The sequence below is a fragment of the Coregonus lavaretus genome, assembly GCF_964263955.1.
Source record: "Coregonus lavaretus genome assembly, chromosome: 9".
NCBI lineage: Eukaryota > Metazoa > Chordata > Actinopteri > Salmoniformes > Salmonidae > Coregonus > Coregonus lavaretus.
Genome location: NC_139996.1, coordinates 40,565,443 through 40,592,049, shown reverse-complemented (window position 1 = coordinate 40,592,049; position 26,607 = coordinate 40,565,443). Strand labels below are relative to the sequence as shown.

The 26,607-nt window shown below is 43.2% G+C and overlaps 2 protein-coding genes across 2 annotated transcripts; one reads left to right on the top strand and one right to left on the bottom strand.

Moving 5' to 3' along the window:
• The first annotated feature begins 545 nt into the window (after window positions 1-545).
• Window positions 546-23,403, top strand: LOC311134918 (small ribosomal subunit protein mS35-like). Its single transcript, XM_084168684.1, has 8 exons — window positions 546-729; window positions 903-955; window positions 11,884-12,051; window positions 12,269-12,329; window positions 12,415-12,554; window positions 14,710-14,822; window positions 15,032-15,101; window positions 22,772-23,403. The coding sequence occupies exons 1-8, from the start codon at window positions 588-590 to the stop codon at window positions 23,039-23,041; spliced, it is 1,017 nt and encodes a 338-aa protein (XP_084024810.1). The 5' UTR covers window positions 546-587; the 3' UTR covers window positions 23,042-23,403.
• Window positions 23,404-24,429: 1,026 nt separating this feature from the next.
• Window positions 24,430-26,231, bottom strand: mansc4 (MANSC domain containing 4; the record flags this gene model as incomplete). The annotated part of the gene is made up of 3 exons (XM_084168500.1): window positions 24,430-25,286; window positions 25,571-25,705; window positions 26,012-26,231. 3 exons carry the CDS (start codon window positions 26,229-26,231, stop codon window positions 24,430-24,432), a joined length of 1,212 nt encoding a protein of 403 aa, XP_084024626.1.
• Window positions 26,232-26,607: the final 376 nt, after the last annotated feature.

Below are 26,607 nucleotides of genomic sequence, written 5' to 3'. Positions count from 1 at the left end.
TGGAAAATGAAACATTAGAATACAGAAACTCAGGTCGTTGTTTCTGTCCCTAACAGCTTTTCTCTGATGTGTGTCTGTCAGGAACCGGGTAGTGTTGTGTTACTGTTTGTTAAAGCAGCAGCTGGAGATGCGCGCAGGGTGGCAGGGATGCTGAAGGACACATGCGGACAGAGCCTGCCATCTTGCGCACAGCGTTATCCACCTGACTCACGTGACCTCAGCCACTCAAAAACCTTTTTTTTTGTCTACCAAGAATGAAACAATCAGAAACAGTACTTTTTTAGATAACGATCATGCGAATAATTAGCTAATCCCCAGCATAAACACCATTACAATATTGTTGAGCTCCTATAATGTAGTCTAACAGATGAAGTTCAGAAATTCTAAAATAGACCTACATTTTACGAAAATACATAATAAAACATTTGTAATTCATAGGCTAATGCGTTCACCTTTTCCCATATTGCAGTTCATTATCTATACCAAAGGGGGGCACTGATACCCAATGCTGTATTCATGTTCTATTTCGCAAGCGCGAAACGACTGCCCCTCTCGACTCGCCATAGGTTGACATTGCCTCCTCAAACATGGCTGCACACACATTGAAGAAATCAATTTTGTTCTTAGGACGAATAAATTGTCACATTTATGGAGTTAATGTGCGTAACCCGTTAAACAGGGCCACATATGCAACGGCCTTGTCTACCAATAATTCTAGTCAAAATAAAGGTGAGTTTCCATGCAATACAATGCTGTCACGACGTGGAGCTAACTAGCTAGCTAGCGTGGTCCCAATAATGTCTAAGTTTCATATAGAAAGTTGGAGACCGCATAGCTAGCTGCTAGGATAATTAAAAGTAGGCTGTATCGTGTTTTTCTGACACAATCGATTTCAATTTCAGGCTTTCCCGACAGAGGGAACAGAGGACCTTTCAACCGAAGACCAAGGAGAGAGGTGAGTGGACAACAAGGATTGTTTGTAGTAGATCCAACAGACCCGAGATCCGACCGGTTCCGGGTCCTAAATTCTGACTTTTGTCTTGGTTCTGGGTCGGCTCTGATATAATTGCCAGAGGTCTGGAGTGTGCAAATTAAAATTGATATACCCTCTGGACCCGATTGGACCTTTCCTATGTTGATGTAGTGTTTGTGTGATGAGAACTGCACATTTTGTGCGGATTGCACATTTTGGTCACAAAAAAATTGAAATGGGGGTGGAATTGCATGCCATCTAACCCTATATATCAGGGTTCCCGTTAGGAAAATGGCGCCAGACAATGTGACCAGGAATATTTTAATTTACCGGCCATTTGAGAATGTACCGGACCCATATGCATACAACTGTTTATTTCATAACAATCATTTACGACGTGGCAATTTTTTCCATTGTCTTGTTTGGAGTGCTCCTTGTAAGCAATGGTCATGGGTCTGGTTTCTCTGTCTTGTTAATGTTGAGGGAGCGCGCACGCGCCTGAGCATGCGTAGAAGTGGCCTGCTGCGCATAAATGTAATAAAGTTCGCATTTGGGGATGTTTGACTTCTGATTTTCTTAACTCACCACATCCACCACCGATAAACGGAACTTCTCAATCATTGTTTCTTCATCTCACACAATAAGTCAACTAAGGCTGTTTTTTTTTTTGTTTTTTTTACACCAATTGCGAATGATAGCCTAATAGTTCTTCATAGTAGACCTATTTGAAAAATCTTTCCAACAATCTGCCCCTCGATAATCACCAAGCCTTTGTGAAAGAGCAAAATATAATAATCTGATGATCCCATATTTCCAGTGGAATCGTCCTAAAATACTTTTCCCTTGGGCAAAAACAGCTGTCTGTCCCAAGCTCACTGGCCAGAAAACTCTTGCAGAAACCTCTTGAGGGCTAGGAATAGGCTAGTTGATACAAGTTAGCTAGAGACAGCTTTGGGCTAGATCCAGTTGATTGATTTGATACAATGTTGCTCTTTACTAGGGATAGCTCAAGTCAAGACCAATAAAAATACAGGCTGTAGAGAGATTAATGTGATTAAAATAACCAGAATTGTCATAAGTATATTTTCTACTGTTCTTATTTGTTGGCTTTTATATATTTTTACCTGGTTGCCAGTGGAAGTTATTGGCTGTCTGAGTTCTATTCACACATTTAGGCTATTTAGCCTCCAATGATCAGTCTATTTAGCCTCCAATGATCAGTCTATCAATGTGTCCATATGGCAGAGGCTGGTGCTATCACATTAGTTGAATTTTTACTTTTATATTTGTATCATTTTAATTCAGATTTTTATGACTAAACACGTGACATTGATTTTGAGAAACGATAACATTACTATTGAAATTAAACTGTTCCACGATGTCCATATGAAAATCATAACTGGCACGCAGATCGGTCGAAGTGGTAGGATAAATTGTATGCTTCCCCAAACTTGAAACTCACACGCTTCCTATGAAGTCTTTATAAAATAATTGCCTCAATGTTTCTATGGTTGGATTTTCAAGCAAGGTAAGACATGCCTCATAATGAAGTAAAACATTCCGGTTTGAAAAAATCTCTCATACCCAAAAACGTCTCTGCTGCTGCTACTACCACTTCAATTTTCTGTGATTTCCTGCCCATCTGTGCAGTAAAATGTAATAACTTTAGCAATAAACGCCAAGAAGCCACCATTACTAAAGCACAAACTGTGCGGGTCACTCTGTACTGGCATACTACTCACAGGGATCCTCTCAGGCTCCCCGACCCTTTGCCCACCATCCTCTTCTTTCCTCACTGCCTCTGCATACAGTGGGGGGAAAAAAGTATTTAGTCAGCCACCAATTGTGCAAGTTCTCCCACTTAAAAAGATGAGAGAGGCCTGTAATTTTCATCATAGGTACACGTCAACTATGACAGACAAATTGAGAAAAAAAATCCATGAATTTATTTGCAGATTATGGTGGAAAATAAGTATTTGGTCACCTACAAATGAGCAAGATTTCTGGCTCTCACAGACCTGTAACTTCTTCTTTAAGAGGCTCCTCTGTCCTCCACTCGTTACCTGTATTAATGGCACCTGTTTGAACTTGTTATCAGTATAAAAGACACCTGTCCACAACCTCAAACAGTCACACTCCAAACTCCACTATGGCCAAGACCAAAGAGCTGTCAAAGGACACCAGAAACAAAATTGTAGACCTGCACCAGGCTGGGAAGACTGAATCTGCAATAGGTAAGCAGCTTGGTTTGAATAAATCAACTGTGGGAGCAATTATTAGGAAATGGAAGACATACAAGACCACTGATAATCTCCCTCGATCTGGGGCTCCACGCAAGATCTCACCCCGTGGGGTCAAAATGATCACAAGAACGGTGAGCAAAAATCCCAGAACCACACAGGGGGACCTAGTGAATGACCTGCAGAGAGCTGGGACCAAAGTAACAAAGCCTACCATCAGTAACACACTACGCCGCCAGGGACTCAAATCCTGCAGTGCTAGACGTGTCCCCCTGCTTAAGCCAGTACATGTCCAGTCCCGTCTGAAGTTTGCTAGAGTGCATTTGGATGATCCAGAAGAGGATTGGGAGAATGTCATATGGTCAGATGAAACCAAAATAGAACTTTTTGGTAAAAACTCAACTCGTCGTGTTTGGAGGACAAAGAATGCTGAGTTGCATCCAAAGAACACCATACCTACTGTGAAGCATGGGGGTGGAAACATCATGCTTTGGGGCTGTTTTTCTGCGAAGGGACCAGGACGACTGATCCGTGTAAAGGAAAGAATGAATGGGGCCATGTATCGTGAGATTTTGATTGAAAACCTCCTTCCATCAGCAAGGTCATTGAAGATGAAACGTGGCTGGGTCTTTCAGCATGACAATGATCCCAAACACACCGCCCGGGCAACGAAGGAGTGGCTTCGTAAGAAGCATTTCAAGGTCCTGGAGTGGCCTAGCCAGTCTCCAGATCTCAACCCCATAGAAAATCTTTGGAGGGAGTTGAAAGTCAGTGTTGCCCAGCGACAGCCCCAAAACATCACTGCTCTAGAGGAGATCTGCATGGAGGAATGGGCCAAAATACCAGCAACAGTGTGTGAAAACCTTGTGAAGACTTACAGAAAATGTTTGACCTGTGTCATTGCCAACAAAGGGTATATAACAAAGTATTGAGAAACTTTTGTTATTGACCAAATACTTATTTTCCACCATAATTTGCAAATAAATTCATTAAAAATCCTACAATGTGATTTTCTGGATGTTTTTCTCTCATTTTGTCTGTCATAGTTGACGTGTACCTATGATGAAAATTACAGGCCTCTCTCATCTTTTTAAGTGGGAGAACTTGCACAATTGGTGGCTGACTAAATACTTTTTTTCCCCACTGTATTACACTTTCTGCACTGCTCTCACCCAGGAAACTTAAATCTGTCTCACTCGCATAGGACATTTATGATCCCCAGCAACATGGCCACCCCCACAATTGAAACACTCCACTTTTCCCTCGAAACTACACACTCTTTTGTCCCATGCCCTCCTACACACACTTCTCAAATCCGGAATCTCCCTCCTACATACTGCTGCAACATGACCATAAACTTGCCACCTGAAACACCGTAGTGGGTTCGGAAACGAACGCGCTCACGGGATAACCTAGCATGACTTTATCTGGCAAATACTCTGCATCAAAACTCAAAAGAACAGACAGGGTCTCCTCAGTCACTCGTTCAGCACCAGTCTCTCAATCAGTCACATCAAACAGTGTGCATCACAGACACTCGGGATCCCCAACTTCAGCTGATCCACCTTAACACTCAATCCCACCCCAGTTATCACTCCTTTCGGTGGCGCTCTGCTCCAGAGAGCAAAGCAGACCATCGCTTTCGTCCTGAGTCTCGAAACATGCAATACCATCTCCCTCTGAGCAGTAGGCACATAAAAAATCCACCTACTGGATCAATTGCAACTCAGTAAAACGTATAGCTTATGTCCAGCTGAAACTGGTTCCAGCTGCTCACCTCACGTGCGCCTGCTGCTGAGGAGAGAGAGGGAAAGCGAGCGAGTAGGAGGAGCCTTGGTCTAGGCTACTGTTGATTGCGAAGATGTAGTTATTTTTAATTGACGTAAAACAAAAGAGTATAGTGAAAAGAAGTCGACAAGGGGAATGTCCTCAGGGACAAGTTTTAATATTGTAGTGGACAAAGATGAGGAGAACGTTGGCTCGGCCAAATGGACTGTGTGCAACTCACTATTCAGGTTTGATGCAATTTTCTACCTTCCATTTATTGATTTTCGTATTTATTATCAATTGTTTAGTCTATTGTTTATTATTATTATTGTAGGCCTATTTAATCATCTAAACCAGTTCTTTAACCCTTTAGACCCCAATAGAATTCTAGAATGCTGCTGTAGATTACTGAGAATTTAAGATCATGCTAATTTTCTCACACATTTCGAACAGCTCAAAAACAAATGACAATTACAAGTTAACCTGTTCTTTAATATGACACCACCAGTGGAGGCTGCTGAGGGGAGGACGGCTCATAATAATGGCTGGAACAGAGCAAATGGAATGGCATCAAACACATGGAAATCATGTGTTTGATGCATTTGAGACCATTCTGCTCCAGCCATTACCACGAGCCCGTCCTGTGGACACCACATCCATGTCAATAGGAATAACAAATGTTGTCTTCCATTGTGTAAAGACATTCACTATCAAAAAACAATTAACACTCAACACAACAAAAAACCCTAGAGTATTTAATTGTAGTAAATTTGACTAAATTACTCATTCAAAATGTACCAAGTATATTTTACTTACATAAAATATATATATATATTATCCAAAATGTGACCAGAGTACAATATTCAGAAAGTATTTAAAAACCCACACAAAGTAGGCTATTTGATTGTTACAGAAGTAAGAATTGTTGTAAAAATGCCAACTATTTAGAGACTATTTCAAAATGTAGATAACCTCTCTCAATACAATTTAGTAAAGACCAGGCCTGAAACAAAATGTAGAAATAGTAGCCTACTTTGACAACAATTCAGTGAATGCAACAAGTATTAGAGACGGATAAAGAGAGAAGATACAAAACAATATTTTAAAAAGTACACCATTTCCCTAGAACTCCAGAGGGCCGAGTGTCTGCGGGTTTTCGCTCCTCCCTTGTACTTACTTGATTGATGAACTAAGGTCACTAATTAGTAAGGAACTCCCCACACCTGGTTGTCTAGGGCTTAATTGAAAGGAAAAACCAAAAACCTGCGGACACTAGGCCCTCCATGGAATTAGTTTGACACCCCTGCTTTAGTGTTTGCATTTAGTCTACAACATGTCATGGAACTTCTGGAAGCACGGCCCCATCCTGCAAAGTGGCACAGAACACACAGAGCACCCAAAGGAGGTTTCTACACATCTCCCACTCTTTGCCCTGTGTCCACTCCGGATGCACACCACACACAGTCTCTTGCACCCTTCAAACTTCACCTGCTTTCAAATTAAGAGTTACAACTCGGTCCACACGCCCTGGTGCCACACTCTTGGCTCCCCTCTTCCTGCCACTGTAACCATATCACAAAGTGAATGCACAAGCTGCCTTCAGGGACCAGCGCCTGCGGTTTCTGGGAAGGGGCCATTGCAAGGTCCCCCACACAATATACGCATTTATGATGGCAATGTTGAGCATCACCCAAACATACTTCCTCAATTTTCTGCCTGTGCGTCCAACATTGTAATTGCGCCTCAGTTGGTCAAGATGGTCAACCTCGCCCATTTTCTTGTTGTAAACCATTACAAGCTCTGGAACAGATAAGTTCCTACCACTTTTAAAAACAACTCCAAAACCCCTGCTGCTGTCACTTCAGGCCCAGGCTGTGTGGTACAAGGGTGAATTGAATGGTGGGACTTGGGGCAGACACACTCCATGGAAACGTAGGCTCCCCCAGTTGTGCTCTCCCTCCTCCTCCACTGCGTGGGCATCTACCCTAAAATGACAGCTAAGCTGTCAAATAACAGGAAACGAGGCAGTATATAGCCTATGAATATCTGCACCTAGCAAACATGACAAACCATAACCAAAGCACAACATATAAACACAAATGGAACCATTTCGGTGGCTAGATGGCTGGTTGTCTGTATGGCTAGCTAGTGAAAGTGACAGCGGAGGTTTACGCTTTGTGAGCGCAGCCAAAATGTACCACTACACACAACTTTTCTTGCATGACAGACTAACTAACTAGCTAGCTATTGCAAACAGCTTTGGCCGTTTTCCATATACATTACATCAGTAGAAACGACAAAACAACCAACTAGTTAGTTAACTAGCAGTGTTTAGCTGTGTGTATATGTATATGTGTGTATATATATATATATATATATATATATATATATATATATATATATATATATATATATATATATATATATATATATATATATATATATATATATATATATATATATATATATATATATATATATACAGGTAAAAGTCAGTAAATTAGAATATTTTGAAAAACTTGATTTATTTCAGTAATTGCATTCAAAAGGTGTAACTTGTACATTATATTTATTCATTGCACACAGACTGATGCATTCAAATGTTTATTTCATTTAATTTTGATGATTTGAAGTGGCAACAAATGAAAATCCAAAATTCCGTGTGTCACAAAATTAGAATATTACTTAAGGCTAATACAAAAAAGGGATTTTTTAGAAATGTTGGCCAACTGAAAAGTATGAAAATGAAAAATATGAGCATGTACAATACTCAATACTTGGTTGGAGCTCCTTTTGCCTCAATTACTGCATTAATGCGGCGTGGCATGGAGTCGATGAGTTTCTGGCACTGCTCAGGTGTTATGAGAGCCCAGGTTGCTCTGATAGTGGCCTTCAACTCTTCTGCGTTGTTGGGTCTGGCATTCTGCATCTTCCTTTTCACAATACCCCACAGATTTTCTATGGGGCTAAGGTCAGGGGAGTTGGCTGGCCAATTTAGAACAGAAATACCATGGTCCGTAAACCAGGCACGGGTAGATTTTGCGCTGTGTGCAGGCGCCAAGTCCTGTTGGAACCTGAAATCTCCATCTCCATAGAGCAGGTCAGCAGCAGGAAGCATGAAGTGCTCTAAAACTTGCTGGTAGACGGCTGCGTTGACCCTTGATCTCAGGAAACAGAGTGGACCGACACCAGCAGATGACATGGCACCCCAAACCATCACTGATGGTGGAAACTTTACACTAGACTTCAGGCAACGTGGATCCTGTGCCTCTCCTGTCTTCCTCCAGACTCTGGGACCTCGATTTCCAAAGGAAATGCAAAATTTGCTTTCGTCAGAAAACATGACTTTAGACCACTCAGCAGCAGTCCAGCTCTTTTTTTCCTTAGCCCAGGTGAGACACTTTTCGCGCTGTTTCTTGGTCAACAGTGGCTTGACACGAGGTATGCGGCAGTTGAAACCCATGTCTTTCAAGCGTCTCTTGGTGGTGGATCTTGAAGCCCTGACTCCAGCAGCTGTCCACTCCTTGTGAATCTCCCCCACATTTTTGAATGGGTTTTTTTTCACAATCTTGACTAGGGCGCGGTGATCCCTATCGCTTGTACACTTTTTCTGACCACAGTTTTTCCTTCCCTTTGCCTCTCTATTAATGTGTTTGGACACAGAGCTCTGAGAACAGCCAGCCTCTTCTGCAATAACCTTTTGTGTCTTTCCCTCCTTGTGCAATGTGTCGATGGTCGCCTTTTGGACAGCTGTCAAATCTGAAGTCTTCCCCATGTTTGTGTAGGCTTCAGAACTGGACTGAGAGACCATTTAAAGCCCTTTGCAGGTGTTTTGAGTTAATCAGCTGATTATTTTGTGGCACCAGGTGTCTTCAAAATGTAACCCTTACACAATATTCTAATTTTGTGACACACGGAATTTTGGATTTTCATTTGTTGCCACTTCAAATCATCAAAATTAAATGAAATAAACATTTGAATGCATCAGTCTGTGTGCAATGAATAAATATAATGTACAAGTTACACCTTTTGAATGCAATTACTGAAATAAATCAAGTTTTTCAAAATATTCTAATTTACTGACTTTTACCTGTATATATATATATAGTCAGCTATTTCCATGAGACGGAGAGCAATCATTCGTGCCCCACTACTGATGTGCTTGCCTGTACCAACCAATTGAACATGACAGGATTTGCTAATCTGAGAGCTATTCCCCAAGTTTCACAGCATCAAACATTGACAACACCAAACATATATCTGCTGTTTACTTATTTCACTCACCTCGACATCATCGCTTTTCGAAGTGCAAGGACGTGTCCGAATCCATATCACCAACCAACAATAGATACAGTGAAAAGTTGGCTGCTTCGGTGCCGTCATTTTGAGTAATGAAGTTGAAAAGTTAAATGACAGCATGCCCAGTTTCCTGTTTCTGGTTGATGACAACAGGTTATTTGCAAGTTAATTTTGCGATATTGACCTGGATATTATTGTTAGAAAAACAAGGCTGTTCGCGGCCGCTATAGTTATTTAAAGAAAGGCAGCCGACGGCCGCTATGGGTTCTAAAAATACCCTATGCAAAAAGTATTTTGTTTCATTTTAAGACATTTTCATTGTCTAAATTAAGTTCTGTTTTTTAAATTTTGTGCTCCATATTTAGTTTAAGGTTAAAAGTAGCCCTGTTGTAAAGGAAATAGCAATAGTATTGCTGTCATTTGTTGGGTAGGCCTATGGTAGACAATCGCCTTTGGTAATTGCTGCAATATAAGCCTGTTCAAAACCTTTTTGAAGGTTTCATTAAAGTTTTGAATATGCTCCACATCGAAACACAAATATTTGTTTTCTTTGTTATAGACAGTTTTTAAGGACACGTAACTGTGGATAATTTGGCCAATATCGCTTTTTTATTGAAGGCGCTGGCAGCGCCCAGTTGGAGGTTTCTTTCTCTCTCACTTTCTACTCTCGGATCTGAACGGGTCTCTCGGATCCGAACCAGCACAGGTCTGTTTTCCAGGGTTTTCCAGGGATCATCCATTCACCTACTCTGCGTCTCACAAAGACATGGCGGTTGGAACCAAAAATCTCAAATTTCCACCGGTCTAACTTATCCTCTGCAGCAGGGGTAACTCTGGGTCTTCCTTTCCTGTGGCAGTCCTCATGAGAGCCAGTTTCATCATAGCGCTTGATGGTTTCTGTGACTGCAAATTTTCCACATTGACCTTCATGTCTTAAAGAAATGGTGGACTGTCGTTTCTCTTTGCTTATTTGAGCTGTTCTTGCCATAATATGGACTTGGTCTTTTATCAAATAGGGCTATCTTCTGGATACCACCCCTACCTTGTCACAACACAACTGATTGGCTCAAACTCATTAAGAAGGAAAGACATTCCACAAATTAACTTTTTAACAAGGCACACCTGTTAATTGAAATGCATTCCAGGTGACTACCTCATGAAGCTGGTTGAGAGAATGCCAAGAGTGTGCAAAGCTGTCATCAAGGCAACGGGTGGCTACTTTGAAGAATCTCAAATATAAAATATATTTTAATTTGTTTAACACTTTTTTGGTTACTACATGATTCCATATGTGTTATTTCATAGTTTAGAAAATTACAATGTAGAAAATAGTAAAAATAAAGAAAAACCCTAGAAGGAGTAGGTGTGTCCAAACCTTTGACTGGTACTGTACATTGGCAACAGAAATGTTTATTTTTCATTGGACAACATTTTGCAAATGACATCAAGATATTTCACATCAGCACTAGGTGGCCAATAGCAGCAACCAACTAGTATAAGTTTCAAATGTGGTAAATGCTCTTATACCCATAGCACCTCTAATCCATTCAACATTAAGTCCTTACGTTGTTTTGCTGGAATATGACTCTGGATGTAAACTGCAACTCCACCCCCATATCTATTTATGTCCCTCCTGAACAATTTGTATCCATGTATAGAGATCTCATCACCCTCAAATAAGAGTCCAAGTGAGTCTCTGATATTGCCAACACATGAATATTGTTTGACTGCACTAGACAGCATATTTCATGAATCTTGTTCCTTAAACTGCATATAGTCAAGTGAGCAATTAACAGACCTTTCTTTGGTAGATTTACAGTATTTATATGTCCAAACATGAATCAGCAGTTGGAATCTGAGAGAGATTTTCTCGCCGGCATCTGAGCTAGGAAGGATGCCTGTATCTTTGTGGTGACTGGGTGTATTGATACACCATCCAAAGTGTAATTAATAACTTCACCAAGCTCAAAGGGATGCCATCTACCAATATGTGGTCTTTGTGGTTGAATCTGTGATTGAAAATTCACTGCTCAACTGAGGGACCTTATAGATAATTGTATGTGTGGGGTACAGAGATGAGGTAGTCATTCAAAAATTATGTTAAACACTATTATTGCAGTCCATGCAACTTATGTGACTTGTTAAGCACATTTTTACTCCTGAACTTATTTAGGCTTGTCGTAAGAAAGGGGTTGAATTACATTTTAGCTTTTAATTTTTTATTAATTTGTAAAAATGTTGAAAAACATAATTCCACTTTGACATTATGGGGTATTGTGTATAGGCCAGTGACCCAAAAATCTCTTTAATCCATTTTAATTTCAGGCTGTAACGCAACAACATTTTGAAAAAGTCAAGGGGTGTGAATACTTTCTGAAGGCACTGTACGTAGGCCAACATGGCTCCTACAGCACATTATGGTCCCTGGAGAGAGAGGGGCATGTCATGAAATCAGCCCACATTCTTTACTATTAAAAAATAAGTAATGAGGATTGTATCAAGTTTATTCCAAGCTGTATATTGACAGAAATAAATATATAGTTTGAAGTTGACCCACATACTGTCTCCTTTCCATCTGCTCCCTGTCTCCATGGTGTGTGTCAGGCGGGTGACCCCAGGACAGACAGGATGGCTGTAGACCAGGACTGGACTGCAGTGTACCCGACCGCTACCCCCTTCAGACAGGGCTCTGTGCCACTGCCTGTCCGCATGGGCTTCCCAGTGAAGAGAGGGGTACCTCCAGAGAAGAAGGGCAACCTGGAGCTCATCAAGGTCAGAGGTCTTGAGCTCCAACTTGGCATGATATCAGAGCTTTTGATGTCAGCATTATTTGGCAATGGGAGGGAAATAATGTGTACCATTAAAGCTGTATATTGTATTGTGCTGTCAGATCATACTGGTTCCACATACTTTACTTGTACAGCAGTATTTTTCTGTTCTGTGCATTGTAGCTAATTCAGGCGTTTATCAAAACTCTTGTCTCTTTCAGATTCCAAACTTTTTGCATTTAACTCCAGCAGCCATAAAGAAACACTGTGAAGCTCTGAAACGTAAGTCACAATTACTTATTGAGTCACACCAATGTTACTGTAGCAATAGTATTTAATTGTATTTCTGTTTCTCCTTTCCCTGAAGCGTTCTGCACAGAGTGGCCCTCTGCCCTGGACACAGATGCTAAATGTGATGAGCACTTCCCTGTCAAAGTAGAGAGCAAGGACTATGTGTCTGCCGGCACCTCCCTCAGAAACCCATCTGCCCGCATAGTCAACCTCAGCGTAAGTTTCTGTCTGCCTGTGTTGTAGGCCTATATGGTCTGGGACTCAGGAGGTTTAGCATACAGATTAAAATACTAATAGTTAAATTAGACTCTTTGACCTGTATTTTACCCTCTACCAAATGCATAGAAAGTGCACGGTTTTCCTCTTTTGTATAGAAGGGATCTAGAGATTCACTAAACTAAGCTCTCAGCTCATGTCTGGCTGACCTTTCAATAAAGGTCTCCATTGTCCGCATCTATGCTCTTAAGCCTATGAAATGCTGCTCTAACATACTTGCCGCAAATGGAGAACCTAAAAACAAAAATGCTTAGGGGAGAGTGGGGTAAGTTGAGCCAAAGGGTAAATTGCGGAACCCTTGTTTCTAGGAAACCATACACAAAATTAATAATTTGACCAAATATTTATGAAGAGTTAATTCCATGGAGTCTGAAGGAAGAAACAATTAAATAATTCCGTATTTCTTCTCAAATAAGTAGAAATGTAGTAAAACTGATAAGATAAGATAACTGCAGACAAACGCTTCTTGTAGCCATCAATGAGCTTGCTGCACCCTTCTACTGACAATTTGGCCCACTTTTTAGCAGCAAACTGCTCTAATTCTTCCATATTTGAGGGGTGCCCTCCACCAACTGCTGTTTTAAGATCTCGCCATTGGTTTTGGATGTGATTCAGATCTGGACTCTTCGCTGGCCACTCCAGAACAGTCCAGCATCTCTTCTTAACCATTCCTAGGTGCACTTTGATGTGATTGGGGTCGTTGTCCTGCTGGAAGACCCATAACCTTCAATGGAGACCCAGTTTTTGGACACTGTGTTGAACATTGGAATACAAATCACGTGATCATCTGCTGATTTCAAGATGCCTTGCACACTTCCAAGGCCCCCAGTACCAGAGGCAGCAAAGCAACCCCACAGCATTATCGAACATCCGCCATCTTTGATTGGAGGGTGTTATTTTTTATTCAAGCCTTAATTTGGTCGTCAGTAAACACAGCGCTGATATGCATTGACAAAGAGCTCTAATTTTGTTTAATTGGTCCACAGAACATTTTCCTCAGGATTTAGGCTTGTTTAGGTGGGCTTTTGAGAAGATCAATCAGGCTTTCTTGTCTCCTTCAGCAGTGGGGTCTTCCTATGTTTACCAACGACCAAATGAAGCGTTCAAAGAAAAGAACACCCTCCCTACAATCAATTATGGGGGAGATTCGATAATGCTGTGGGATTGCTTTGCTACCTCTAGTACTGTGTGCAAGACATCATGAAATCAGCAGATTATCAAGGTGTTTTAGAGTGCAATGTTCAACCCAGTGTCCAAAAATGTTGTATCTGTTGAAGGTTGTGGGTTTTCCAGTAGGACAAAAAACACACACATAAAAAGCACCCAGGAATGGTTCAAGAAGAAACGCTGGACTGTTAGTGGCCAGTGAGGAGTCCAGATCTGAATCACATCCATAACCTATGGCGTGAGCTGAAAACAGCAGAAGGTGGAGGGCACCCCTAAAACATTGAAGATATAGAACCGTTTGCTGCTGAAGAATGAGTCAAATTGCCAGTAGAAAGGTGCAGCAAGCTCATTGATGGCTACAATAAGCATTTGTTGGCAGCTAGCTTGGTCAAAGTTTATAAGCTTCAAAACGAGGTCCTAAACCTAGCATGAAAGTGCATTCTTGTAGCTGTGTGGGCTAATATATTCAAAATGTTTAAATTGAAGTGTTTTTTTCCCAGGCGTAATGCAAGACATTATGGCTGGGATATGAGGTAACAACAGGCCTGGCCTATGTTAAGTGTTTTTTTTTAAAGTACAAAATGTTTGTTAGGTGTTAAGCCTGTGTTTAAACTCAGTTTACTGAATGACAAGCAGATATGATTCATGCTGCACAAAACATTATTTCCCCTTCCAGCTGTGACAGCTGCAGTTCTTGGAATCATTTTAAGTATATTTTAAGATTAAGTGACTTACCGCTGCAGAGTTTCAACATTTAGCGTGGCATGGTGCTTATTATTTCAGATGTCATGAGTCATAAGTAGGGATGGATGGTTGCATCTATTGTTTTTGTATGTTAAAAGGGCATTAAGGGTTTCATTTGAAGCAACTTAGGCAAATCAAATAAGCTTCAGTATTATAATGTCAGATTGTGTTTCTGTCCACTCAGCTGAAGCTCTCCAGTCTGAATTTGGATGACCATGCCAGGAAGAAGATGGTTAAACTGGTAGGAGGAGAGAGGTACTGCAAGGACACGGACACACTCGCCATCACCACTGACAGGTAAGCAGCACCCCCTGTTGTTCAATGTACTATTACAAATATCTACTAATTCCTCTTCATTAAAAGAGGCTAAATAAATAAGTTATTGGTCCTTCACTATTGTCATTGCTTTACAGTGATGTATTTTGATGGAGAGGTTTTATTTCAACTCGCCCGGTACTTTCTGATCAATGTTTATTTTGTGTTTTTTTTTAACTTTGCCCTGCCAGCTGCCCTGTGAGACAGCAGAATTATGACTATGCCATGTACCTCCTGACTGTCCTCTATCACGAGTCTTGGGTAAGTGTCTTGCTAGTCCAGGGCCGCGTTCAGATGTACAATTGATCCTCAGCTCTATTCATGACATGTCTATCTGCTACGTTCAGTACGTTGCATCTTCCTAAACGTGACCCTGGTCAGTGCCAAAGAGCTTGAGTAGACATGATCTTCCACCTAACCTCACCACCCAGCCAATAGGTGGACAATGAGTAGACAGATGGTCAGGCAGCCAAGTCCTTCAATATCCAGAGCATCAGAGACCCATGATGGACTAGGAAAGAGATACCTGATACCTTAAGCCGTCCTTAGAGGTAAAGGGCTTGCATATACATAAGGGCTTTTAAGTAGAAAGAGCACTACAGGCTTTTCTGTTGCCTTTCAACCAAGTCATGAATATTTCAGGAGTTCACTATTCACAAGTACTGCCCCTCCCCGCCAACCCGCGTGCAGTGGTGGAAAAAGTACCCAATTGTCATACTTGAGTAAAAGTATAGATACCTTAATAGAAAGTAAAAGTGAAAGTCACCCAGTAAAAAAACGACTTGAGTAAAAGTCTAAAAGTATTCGGTTCTAAATATACTTAAGTATCAAAAGTAAATGTAATTGCTCAAATATACTTAGGTATCAAAAGTAAAAGTATAAATCATTTCAAATTCCTTATATTAAGCAAAGCAGTGAGTCTGCCAGATCAGAGGCAGCAGGGATGACCACGTGTTCTCTTTAAGTCCTGTCCTGCTAAGCATTCAAAATGTAGCGAGTACTTTTGGGTGTTAGGTAAAATGTATGGAGTAGAAAGTACATTTTCTTTAGGAATGTAGTGAAGTAAAAGTAGTCAAAAATATAAATGGTAAATTACAGATACCCCAAAAAACTACTTAAGTAGTACTTTAAAGTATTTTGACTTAAGTACTTTACACCACTGCCCCCGTGTCCTCTGAGTCCTGCTGAGACACTCGTGTGGCTTTTCCATGACCAATGCTCTTCCTCTCTCTGTCTGTTTTCATTGACAACTACCAAGACCATGCCAATCTACAGTAGCTAGCACCAATGGACTTGGTACCTTTCTCTACCCTTGGTGTGAAAGAGAAAGCCTGTTAGGGAGCTATGAGTGGTGAATAGGCAGAAGGATGGCATACAGCGGCATTGTCCCACTGGCATTTCCCCTCTAAACAGGAGAAAACAGACACCAGAATAAGATGCTGACCCCGCCACTTATTCACAGTACGCCAAATCCAACCAACACCACACACCTGAGAAATCCACCACCAGGGTCACCAGCACAGGCTGCTTTCACATGAGAGTACAGCCATAAGGGAATTAATGGCTCTCCCTGTTGTGCCTTTGGGAGGTCTCTCGCCAAGGCAGCAGGGTTTAGCTGGTAAAAAGCCTTGGCTTTCTGTCTCTCTAAGAAATGGCGTCAGAGCCGGGAAGCGGAACACTGTCCGCTGCCCTTTACACGCACAATGGAAGGCACAGTGCAGCCCGCAGGTTGGTGGAAGCTGGGAGGGGGAACCCATACACCGGTAGTAACGCTAGCCCACAAAGAGGCCAATTGTTAGCTGCCGCTGAGGTGATTCTATCTCTTCACTCAGTGAGAAGGACTCTCGACTTTCTGGACCTGTTGCTAATTCCGCTGTGGGCTGTTGATCCAGGCCAGTGCTCTACTGGGACGGACCACAGTCATCCACCTCACCATAGCAGGAAGTCTACAGTACTGTACCGTACTTTACCATCTCGCCCGCTGGGCGCTAGAGGCACTTCAATCCCCAAGTGACTATCTAATATGTCTATCCCTTATCTGAGCGCTCCAGTACTCTCAGTGCCCCATTCCAGTAATAACCCACAAATGTCCTCCTCTGTAACTTTGAAAACAGGTGGCTGTTGGTCTGTCAACATCACCCTCTTTTCATTCACTGGGCCACACCCAGTGGAGACAAAAGCAATGGGAGATATGGAGTCTGTCTGTCAGACCAATGGTCAACCACCTGACCTGTTATAGCTATATACACTAAGTATACCAAATATTAGGAACACCTTCCTAATATTGAGTTGCACCCCCCCCCCCCCCCCCCATTTATTTTTTTATTTTATTTAGTTAGTGGCCATTTGCCTTAATTGGATAAAAATTTGATGAAAAATATGCATTCTTTTTTTCTGGTGTATTTGCACCATTATATCCAGGTATGGATCAAATAGAGAAAACACTATTGAAAGTATGATGGCCATGTCCATGGACTCTTAGTGTTGAAAGTGTTCCACAGGTATGCTGGCCCATGTTGACGCCAATGCTTCCCACAGTTGTCAAGTTGGCTGGATGTCCTTTGGGTGGTGGACCATTCTTGATACACACGGGAAACTGTTGAGTGTGAAAAACAGAGCGGCGTTGCAGTTCTTGACACAAACCAGTGCGCCTGGCACCTACTATCATAACCCGTTCAAAGGCACTTAAATCTTTTATCTTGCCCATTCACCCTCTGAATGGCACACATACACAATCCATGTCTCAAGGCTTAAAAATCCTTCTTGAATTCCCGAGTGGCGCAGTGGTCTAAGGCACGGCATCGCAGTGCTAGCTGTGCCACTAGAGATCCTGGTTCGAATCCAGGCTCTGTCGTAGCCGGCCGCGACCGGGAGACCCATGGGGCGGCGCACAATTGGCCTAGCGTCGTCCAGGGTAGGGGAGGGAATGGCCGGCAGGGATGTAGCTCAGTTGGTAGAGCATGGCGTTTGCAACGCCAGGGTTGTGGGTTTGATTCCCACGGGGGGCCAGTATGAAAAATACAAAAAATAATGTATGCACTCACTAACTGTAAGTCGCTCTGGATAAGAGCGTCCGCTAAATGACTAAAATGTAAATGTAAACCTGTCTCCTCCCCTTCATCTACACTGATTTGAAGTGGATTTAAAAAGTGACATCAATAAGGGATCATACCTTTCACCTTGATTCACCTGGTCAGTCTGTCATGGAAAGCGTTTAGTATACTCAGTGTAGTTTGATTTGAATTTACAATCAGATGGCTAGATTCTGAATAATACTAGAGTACAGAATCAGTGTGAATTACCTTAGCGGACCCTATTTGGCCCAGTGAAGATACTGTAGTGGTGTAATAATCCTGACAGTCAGGCTAAGGAGGACAGGAGAGATTATCTCTTCCCCAGCCATCCCCACCCCACCACCTTGTCCGCTGGAGGGGTTGGCCTCCAGCCAGCCTTGATATTGGGGACCATATAGACGTAGTGAGGTCCATTAACCCCAAACACCTGGGCTGCAGGAGAGCCTGTGGCGGCCCCTGCTTTAAGCTCCCACACAATGGGCCTATTGTCCTCTGGGGAATGTGATGGGAGGGAGACCGGCTGTGGTGGAGGGACTCAGCACCACGTCTGGAGAAACACTATCTCTGTGAGAGGACAGGAGAGGAGAGCACCACAGAGGGATGAGGGGGCGACCAAGGCACTCAAGGGGTTCCACACACTGCTCTGTCCCCAAACCCACAATGACCATCGTTATGTTTGGAGGAAAAAGGGGGTCGCTTGCAAGCGAAGAACACCATCCCAACCGTGAAGCACGGGGGTGGGAGCTTCAAGTTCCTTGGAGAGCTTCAAGTTCCTTGGTGTCCACATCACCAACAAACTATCATGGTCCAAACACACCAAGACAGTCGTGAAGAGGGCACGACAAAGCCTATTCCCCCTCAGGAGACTGAAAAGATTTGGCATGGGTCCTCAGATCCTCAAAAGATTCTACAGCTGCACCATCGAGAGCATCCTGACTGGTTGCATCACCGCCTGGTATGGCAACTGCTTGGCCTCCGACCGCAAGGCACTACAGAGGGTAGTGCGTACGGCCCAGTACATCACTGGGGCCAAGCTTCCTGCCATCCAGGACCTCTATACCAGGCGGTGTCAGAGGAAGGCACTCAAAATTGTCAAAGACTCCAGCCACCCTAGTCATCGACTGTTCTCTCTGCTACCGCACGGCAAGCGGTACCGGAGTGCCAAGTCTAGGTCCAAAAGACTTCTCAACAGCTTCTACCCCCAAGCCATAAGACTCCTGAACAGCTAATCATGGCTACCCGGACTATTTGCACTGCCCCCCAACCCCATCTTTTTACGCTGCTGCTACTCTGTTAATTATTTATGCAGTCACTTTAACTCTACCCACATGTACATATTACTTCAACAACCTCAACTAGCCGGTGCCCCTGCAAATTGACTGCACCGGTACCCCCCTGTATATATAGCCTCCCTACTGTTATTTTATTTTACTTCTGCTCTTTTTTTCTCAACACTTTTTTGTTGTTTTATTCTACTTTTTTATTAAAAATAAATGCACTGTTGGTTATGGGCTGTAAGTAAGCATTTCACTGTAATGTCTGCACCTGTTGTATTCGGCGCATGTGGCCAATAACATTTTATTTGATCATGCTGTGGGGGTGCTTTGCTGCAGGAGGGACTGGTGCACTTCACAAAATAGATAGCATCATGAGGAAGGAAAATGATGTGGATATATTGAAGCAACATCTCAAGACATCAGTCAGGAAGTTAAAGCTTGGTCGCAAATGGGTCTTCCAAATGGACAATGACCCCAAGCGTACTTCCAAAGTTGTGGCAAAATGACTTAAGGACAACAAAGTAAAGGTATTGGAGTGGCCATCACAAAGCCCTGACCTCAATCCTATAGACAATTTGTGGGAAGAAAAGGTGTGTGCGAGCAAGGAGGCCTACAAACCTGACTAAGTTACACCAGCTCTGTCAGGAGGAATGGGCCAGAATTCACCCAACTTATTGTGGGAAGCTTGTGGAAGGCTACCCGTAACGTTTGACCCAAGTTAAACAATTTAAAGGCAATGCTACCAAATACTAATTGAGTGTATGTAAACTTCTGACCCACTGGGAATGTGATTAAAGAAATAAAAGCTGAAATAAATAAATTACTATTATTCTGACATTTCACATTCTTAAAATAAAGTGGTGATCCTTACTGACCTAAGACAGGGAATTTTTACTAGGATTAAATGTCAGGAATTGTGAAAAATTGAGTTTAAATGTATTTGGCTAAGGTGTATGTAAACTTCCGACTTCAACTGTACATAAGTATTCAGACCCTTTGCTATGAGACTTGAAATTGAGCTCAGGTGCATCCTGTTTCCATTGATCATCCTTGATGTTTCTACAAATTGATTGGAGTCCACCTGTGGTAAATTCAACTGATTTGGACATGATTTGGAAAGGCACACACCTGTCTATAAAAGGTCCCACAGTTGACAGTGCATATCAGAGCAAAGACCAAGCCATGAGGTCGAAGGAATTGTCTGTTGAGCTCCGAAACAGGATTGTGTTGAGGCACAGATCTGGTGAAGGGTACCAAAACATTTCTGCAGCATTGAAGGTACCCAAGAACACAGTGGCCTCCATCATTCTTAAATGGAAGAAGTTTGGAACCACCAAGACTCTTCCTACAGCTGGCCACCTGGCCAAATTGAGCAATCGAGGGAGAAGGGCCTTGGTCAGGGAGGTGACCAAGAGTTCCTCTGTGAAGATGGGAGAACCTTCCAGAAGGACAACCATCTCTGCAGCACTCCACCAATCAGGCCTTTATGGTAGAGTGGCCAGATGGAAGCCACTCGTCAGTAAAAGGCACATGACAGCCCGCTTGGAGTTTGCCAAAAGGCACCTAAAGGACTCTGACCATGAGAAACAAGATTCTCTGGTCTGTGAAACCAAGATTGAACTCTTTGGCCTGAATGCCAAGCGTCACGTCTGGAGGAATCCTGGCACCATCCCTACGGTGAAGCATGGTGGTGGCAGCATCATGCTGTGGGGATGTTTTTCAGCGGCAGGGACTAGGAGACTAGTCAGGAATGAGGGAAAGCTGAACGGAGCAAAGTACAGAGAGATCATTGATGAAAACCTGCTCCAGAGCACTCAGAAACTCAGACTGGGGCGAAGGTTCACCTTCCAACAGGACAACGACACTAAGCACACAGCCAAGTCAACGCAGGAGTGGCTTCAGGACAAGTCTCTGAATGTCCTTGAGTGACCCAGCCAGAGCCCGGACTTGAACCCGATCTAACATCTCTGGAGAGACCTGAAAATAGCTGTGCACCGACGCTCCCCATCCAATCTGCAGAGAAGAATGGGAGAAACTCCCCAAATACAGGTGTGCCCAGCTTGTAGCGTCATACCCAAAAAGAATCGAGGCTGTAATCACTGCCAAAGGTGCTTCAACAAAGTACAGAGTAAAGGGTCTGAACTTATGCAAATGTGATATTATTATTAATTTTTTTGCAAAAATGTCTAAAAACCTGTTTTTGCTTTGTCATTATGGGGTATTGTATTTGTATTTATGACGGATCCCCATTAGCTGCTGCTATCAGTTTTTTAAATCTAATTTTACAGCTGGCATGAGTTACTTATTTCGCAACAAAGCCTCCTTCACTCATGCTGCCAAACATGCCCTCATAAAACTGACTATCCTACCGATCTTTGACTTCGGCGATGTCATTTACAAAATAGCCTCCAACACTCTACTCAGCAAATTGGATGTAGTCTATCACAGTGCCATCCGTTTTGTCTCCAAAGCCCCATACACTACCCACCACTGTGACCTGTACGCTCTTGTTGGCTTGTCCTCATTACATGTTCGTCGTCAAACCCACTGGCTCCAGGCCATCTATAAATCACTGCTAGGCAAATCTCCGCCTTATCTTAGCTCATTGGTCACCATAGCAACACCCACCCGTAGTATGCGCTCCAGCAGGTATATCTCACTGGTCATCCCCAAAGCCAACACCTCCTTTGGCCGCCATTCCTTCCAGTTCTCTGATGCCAATGACTGGAACGAATTGCAAAAATCTCTGAAGCTGGACTCTTATCTCCCTCACTAACTTTAGGCGTCAGTTGTCAGAGCACCTTACCGATCACTGCACCTGTACACAGCCCATCTGAAATTAGCCCACCCAACTACCTCATCCCTATATTGTTATTTATTTTGCTCATTTGCACCCCAGTATCTCTATTTGCACATAATCTCTTGCACATCTATCATTCCAGTGTTAATTCTAATTGTAATTATTTTGCACTATAGCCTATTTATTGCCTTACCTCCCTAACTTGCTACATTTGCACACACTGTATATATATTTTCTGTTGTATTTTTTGACTTTATGTTTTATTTTACCCCATATGGAACTCTGTGTTGTTGTTTTTATCGCACTGCTTCGCTTTATCTTGGCCAGGTCGCAGTTGTAAATGAGAACTTGTTCTCAACTGGCTTACCTGGTTAAATAAAGGTGAAATAGAAAATAAAATTTAAAAAAAAACTTGATATGGAATAGAATTCCATGTAGTCATGGCTCTATGTAGTACTGTGCGCCTCCCATAGTCTGTTCTGGGCTTGGGGACTGTGAAGCGACCTCTGGTGGCATGTCTTGTGGGGTATACATGGGTGCATTCAACATTTCAATACCAATTTCAAATACAAGTAGTGATGAAGTCAATCTCTCCACCACTTTGAGCCAGGAGAGATTGACATGCATATCATTAATGTTAGCTCTCTGTGTACATCCATGGGCCAGCTGTGCTGTGTGTAGATTGATGAGGGGAAAAATACTAACGTAAAAAAATGTCAAGGGGTCTGAATACTTTCACTGTAGCTAACAATGTTGTGCTGTTCCACTTACTCTTTCTAGAAAATTGAGGCATGGGAGTCAGACAAGACTGTGGCAGACATGGAGGAGTACAGCTGGGAGGACAGCCCCTCTCAGAAGAACGCCTTGTCCACGTTGGTCCGCATGCGGGTAGCAGAGGAGGGAGAGGGAGAGGCGGTGAGGGAGGAGCTGCTGGGGAGGCCGGAGGTGCAGGAGTACAGGGACTCTGTGACCAGACTGAAGAACGAGGGAGAGAGCGAGAGCAGCATGCGCCAGTACAGAGAAGCTGTGCAGAAACTGCTCAACCTCTAATATGCCCTCCTCTTCTATAGATGCAGATACACACACACACATAGGAGAGTGAGCAAGAGCAGTTATCACTTCAGGTCCAATCATGGGACAGTGTAGTCATCAATACAAAGCAAAGACCAGAACTCAACTGCTACACCCTTGTGGTGACCAGTTCAATGTCTAGAGACAAACCTATCATCTGATTTCACCACACACAGCATGTGATGCCTGTAACTGTCTTTTGTGAAATATTTATTGACAATAAATAAATGGACCTCTGTTATATTTCTGTAATAGAGTTGTCCAATACTAGTTACACTAAACTGATAGCCTGAAGCAAAAATGTATCCCTTGCATTGTAAATAAAAAGTTCTGAAATTTGGGCTAAGTTCTTACTGTTATTTAAAGAAGTGCTTTTTACATCACTGGACAGTGGACACAAATGTTTACTGTATTACCCACCCCCATCACCTCCCCTCTTTGGCCCAGGGGGACGAAGAGAAGCACCTTACTGAAGACACATTCAGTGATGGGCCCATATAAAAATAAAACACCAAACCCTTCAAAAGAGTTCCTGCTCTGGTCCATGTGGTTCTGGGTCAGGTGAAACTCGATGCGCAGGAGAGATGTTCTGGAGGAGAGAGGAGTGGTGGCAAGATGGGTCCAAGCCTAAGTTACACCTCGACTCGCATACACCACAGTCCATTTAGCAGCTTACTGCCTCAGAACAAAACTTGGCTTGTTGCACAGCTTTTCTTGCTTGGAAGCCCCCATCAATGCACTTAAAGCAGAGCAGACACTGCACAGTCCATGGAGTTTGGCATCAACAGCTGTTTGATTTCGTTTGACCGCTTCAAAATGTAGGTCTGCCAAAAGGACGTACAGTATCTTTCTTTAGGCAAATGACCTACAAATGCATCAACAGTTACTGTAAGTCTCAAGCCATTACCTCAATGGTAACCACAATCCTCACAGCAACTTTGGTCTTACAGTTTTGCCATGTACTTCAATTAATTATCTGTACTAGGTCTACAGAATATAAAATGGCTCTATGCAGCTCATCTCTCCAAAACCACTAAAATATAGCTATACATAAGTAAGATGATACTGAACATGTCAGAATGGAAGAAAAAAACAGCTGCATTTTTTACTATTTACACCAGTGATGGTCCCAATCTCTGCTTTTCAGGTTCAGTGGTTTTTCCAGACTATACATACACAGATAAAGATTTTGTTTGGAGGGGGGAAAACAACATTCGCAGGTCAGTGGCAGTGGTTCCCTTTGCTTAATTCATGATTGTTTCTGATGTAAACATTAGTTCTCTAGTGGAATAGCATTACTTTACTTTTCAATGTGCAGTTCCTTGTAAAAGCTTTCTTAGTCCCTGTTGTTGAACCCCATGGTTACCTCACGAGCTCTCCCTGACAATGGCATACTTAATGAGGCGCATGGACCCCCCCTTCCCCCTCCAGGTGGTCCTGTACCGCCCCTTCCTCTTCCTCCGACCCCTCCAGCTCACCACCAGCAGCACGGAGCAGCAGCAGCTCAGCAGCACCGTGACGACCGTCACCGCGGCAACCAACAGGGTGTGGGCCGCCACGTGCCACCCTGGGCCCAAATCACCGGGTGAGGGGGACTCCACCTCGCCCTGACTACCCTGTCCACCTTCTCCCCCTGCGGCCGCTGTGTGGTTCCTGCCCACGTAGCCCTTGGTGTCGTTGGGGTCCTGCTTGTTACTGCCATCCATGTTGGCTGCAGGAGCCAGGAAGGTCGGGGGGCTGGTGGGACTGGTGATGGTGGCCACCCTGGCTGTGGATGTGGGCTGCTTGGTAGGTGTGGGGGGCTGTGGGGTGGTGGTGGATTCTCTGTGGGTTGATGGATAGGCAGGGATGGTCTGGGCGGTGTATGGGGCAGGGGCAGTCGTGGTGGGGGTCGGGGGAGTGGTGGTGGGGGTCGGGGGAGTGGTGGTGGGGGTCGGGGGAGTGGTGGTGTGGGCCTGGGTCCCCAGGGTGGGCATTATGGTGGAGGAGGGGGTGGATGTGATGGGGGAATAAGTATTGCCCTGAGTAGAGCTCTGGGGTGCAGTGGTGGTGGTGGGGATCCTGGCAGTAGGGGCTATGGTTAGAGGCTGGACGGGTGGCCGGTTGAACTGGCGCTTGTCTGAGGCTAGGGGCTCTGAGGCATTGACTCTGGTGTAGAGGTGGGGTAACACCCGCACATTGGAGGTGAAGTACTTTCCAAACACCAACAGGTCTGGATCCACACCTGTGTGAGACCAAGACAACCAACCCCACAGTAAAACGTTGTCAGAGTAGCAAGTATTTAATCATTTCACTGAAGCCTATACCATCTCAATCACTCAATATAAGCTATAACAGTTTATAAAGGGTCTGCAGTAAGTTCATGGTAAAGTTTAGTTTTTTCTTTTATTTAGTGGTAATAACGAGTAATAATAATCTATGTTTGGCTTCTTTTAGAATTCATAGAAACAAACAGCACTAAAGTACAACTTAGATCCTGGGTCTAAATTGTATCCTATGGAGGCTCACCTTTGGTGATGTTGTACAGGATCACGTTGCCTCTGTAGCTTAGGATACAGCTCTCCAATGTTGGACAGTGCATATGAAAACAGTTCACATTCTCTTGGATGGTGTCATAGTGGAATATCGCCAGGTTACAAGAAACTAAGGAGTTACATAAAAGGTTAATTATCCATCAACGCACCCTGCAAAACATATTAATAAACTTTTGCATAGCGCACTCACACATTACATGCTACACCTGTCCACCTGGCAGGGTACCTGCAAATAAAAGTATTGTACAAAATTGCCTACAGTAAATCATGAATTAAACGTTTGAGAATCATTTTAAAATGTCGACATTTAAATAATAGTACATTGGATTCTAGTAGGGTTAAACTGATTATATCGCTGCACATCTAATCCATATTAAAAATCCGATACAAAACTGAACAATTACAGTAAACTTACAATTTCTCGTAAGGCAACAGGTTCGGCTGCATTTCAGAGCTGTCTCTTCTTGGTAATACTTCAGAAGCTGAGCGCCTCTTCTCTGAGATTCCTCAATATCGATGAATATACCAGGGTATTGACGAATCCAACAGTTTTTATAATAAGTAGTCGGCGAACACCTCGATTCCGTGTGGTACACCAAACTCAGAATCGTTAGCAAACTCCATGGAACAGTCATTGCGCGTGTAATATGTAATCAAATCATGTTAAATTCAAGTTGAATAGAGGATCGTGAACAGTTTCGGACACATCTGCGATGTTTCTTGAACTTGGTCGATTGACAGAAATGATCTCGGACTGCTTGCGCCAGCTATGTGTGCCCCAGGTGTGTCACGACTACGTAGGCTACCGGAGGACGAGCTTGCGCGGAATCTCTCTGTGCGTCAAGCCCACATTGTTTTCGCAGTTCTAATTGCGAGGCTCGCATGTCTGATCTCTGCAAACTGTTCATTTATGTACCCTACCACTAGCAGTAATGTAGGCCTGTCTTTATTAGCAGTTGCGAAGAAAACGTGAGTAGCGGCACCTACCAAATAGGCTTCATTACGCTTGCC

Coding starts and splice junctions, on each gene's coding strand:
- LOC311134918 (XM_084168684.1), top strand. CDS start 588: ATGGCTGCACACACATTGAAGAAATCAATTTTGTTCTTAGGACGAATA. Junction 14,823..15,031: donor CTCGCCATCACCACTGACAG/GTAAGCAGCACC, acceptor TTGCCCTGCCAG/CTGCCCTGTGAGACAGCAGA. Junction 15,102..22,771: donor TCCTCTATCACGAGTCTTGG/GTAAGTGTCTTG, acceptor TACTCTTTCTAG/AAAATTGAGGCATGGGAGTC.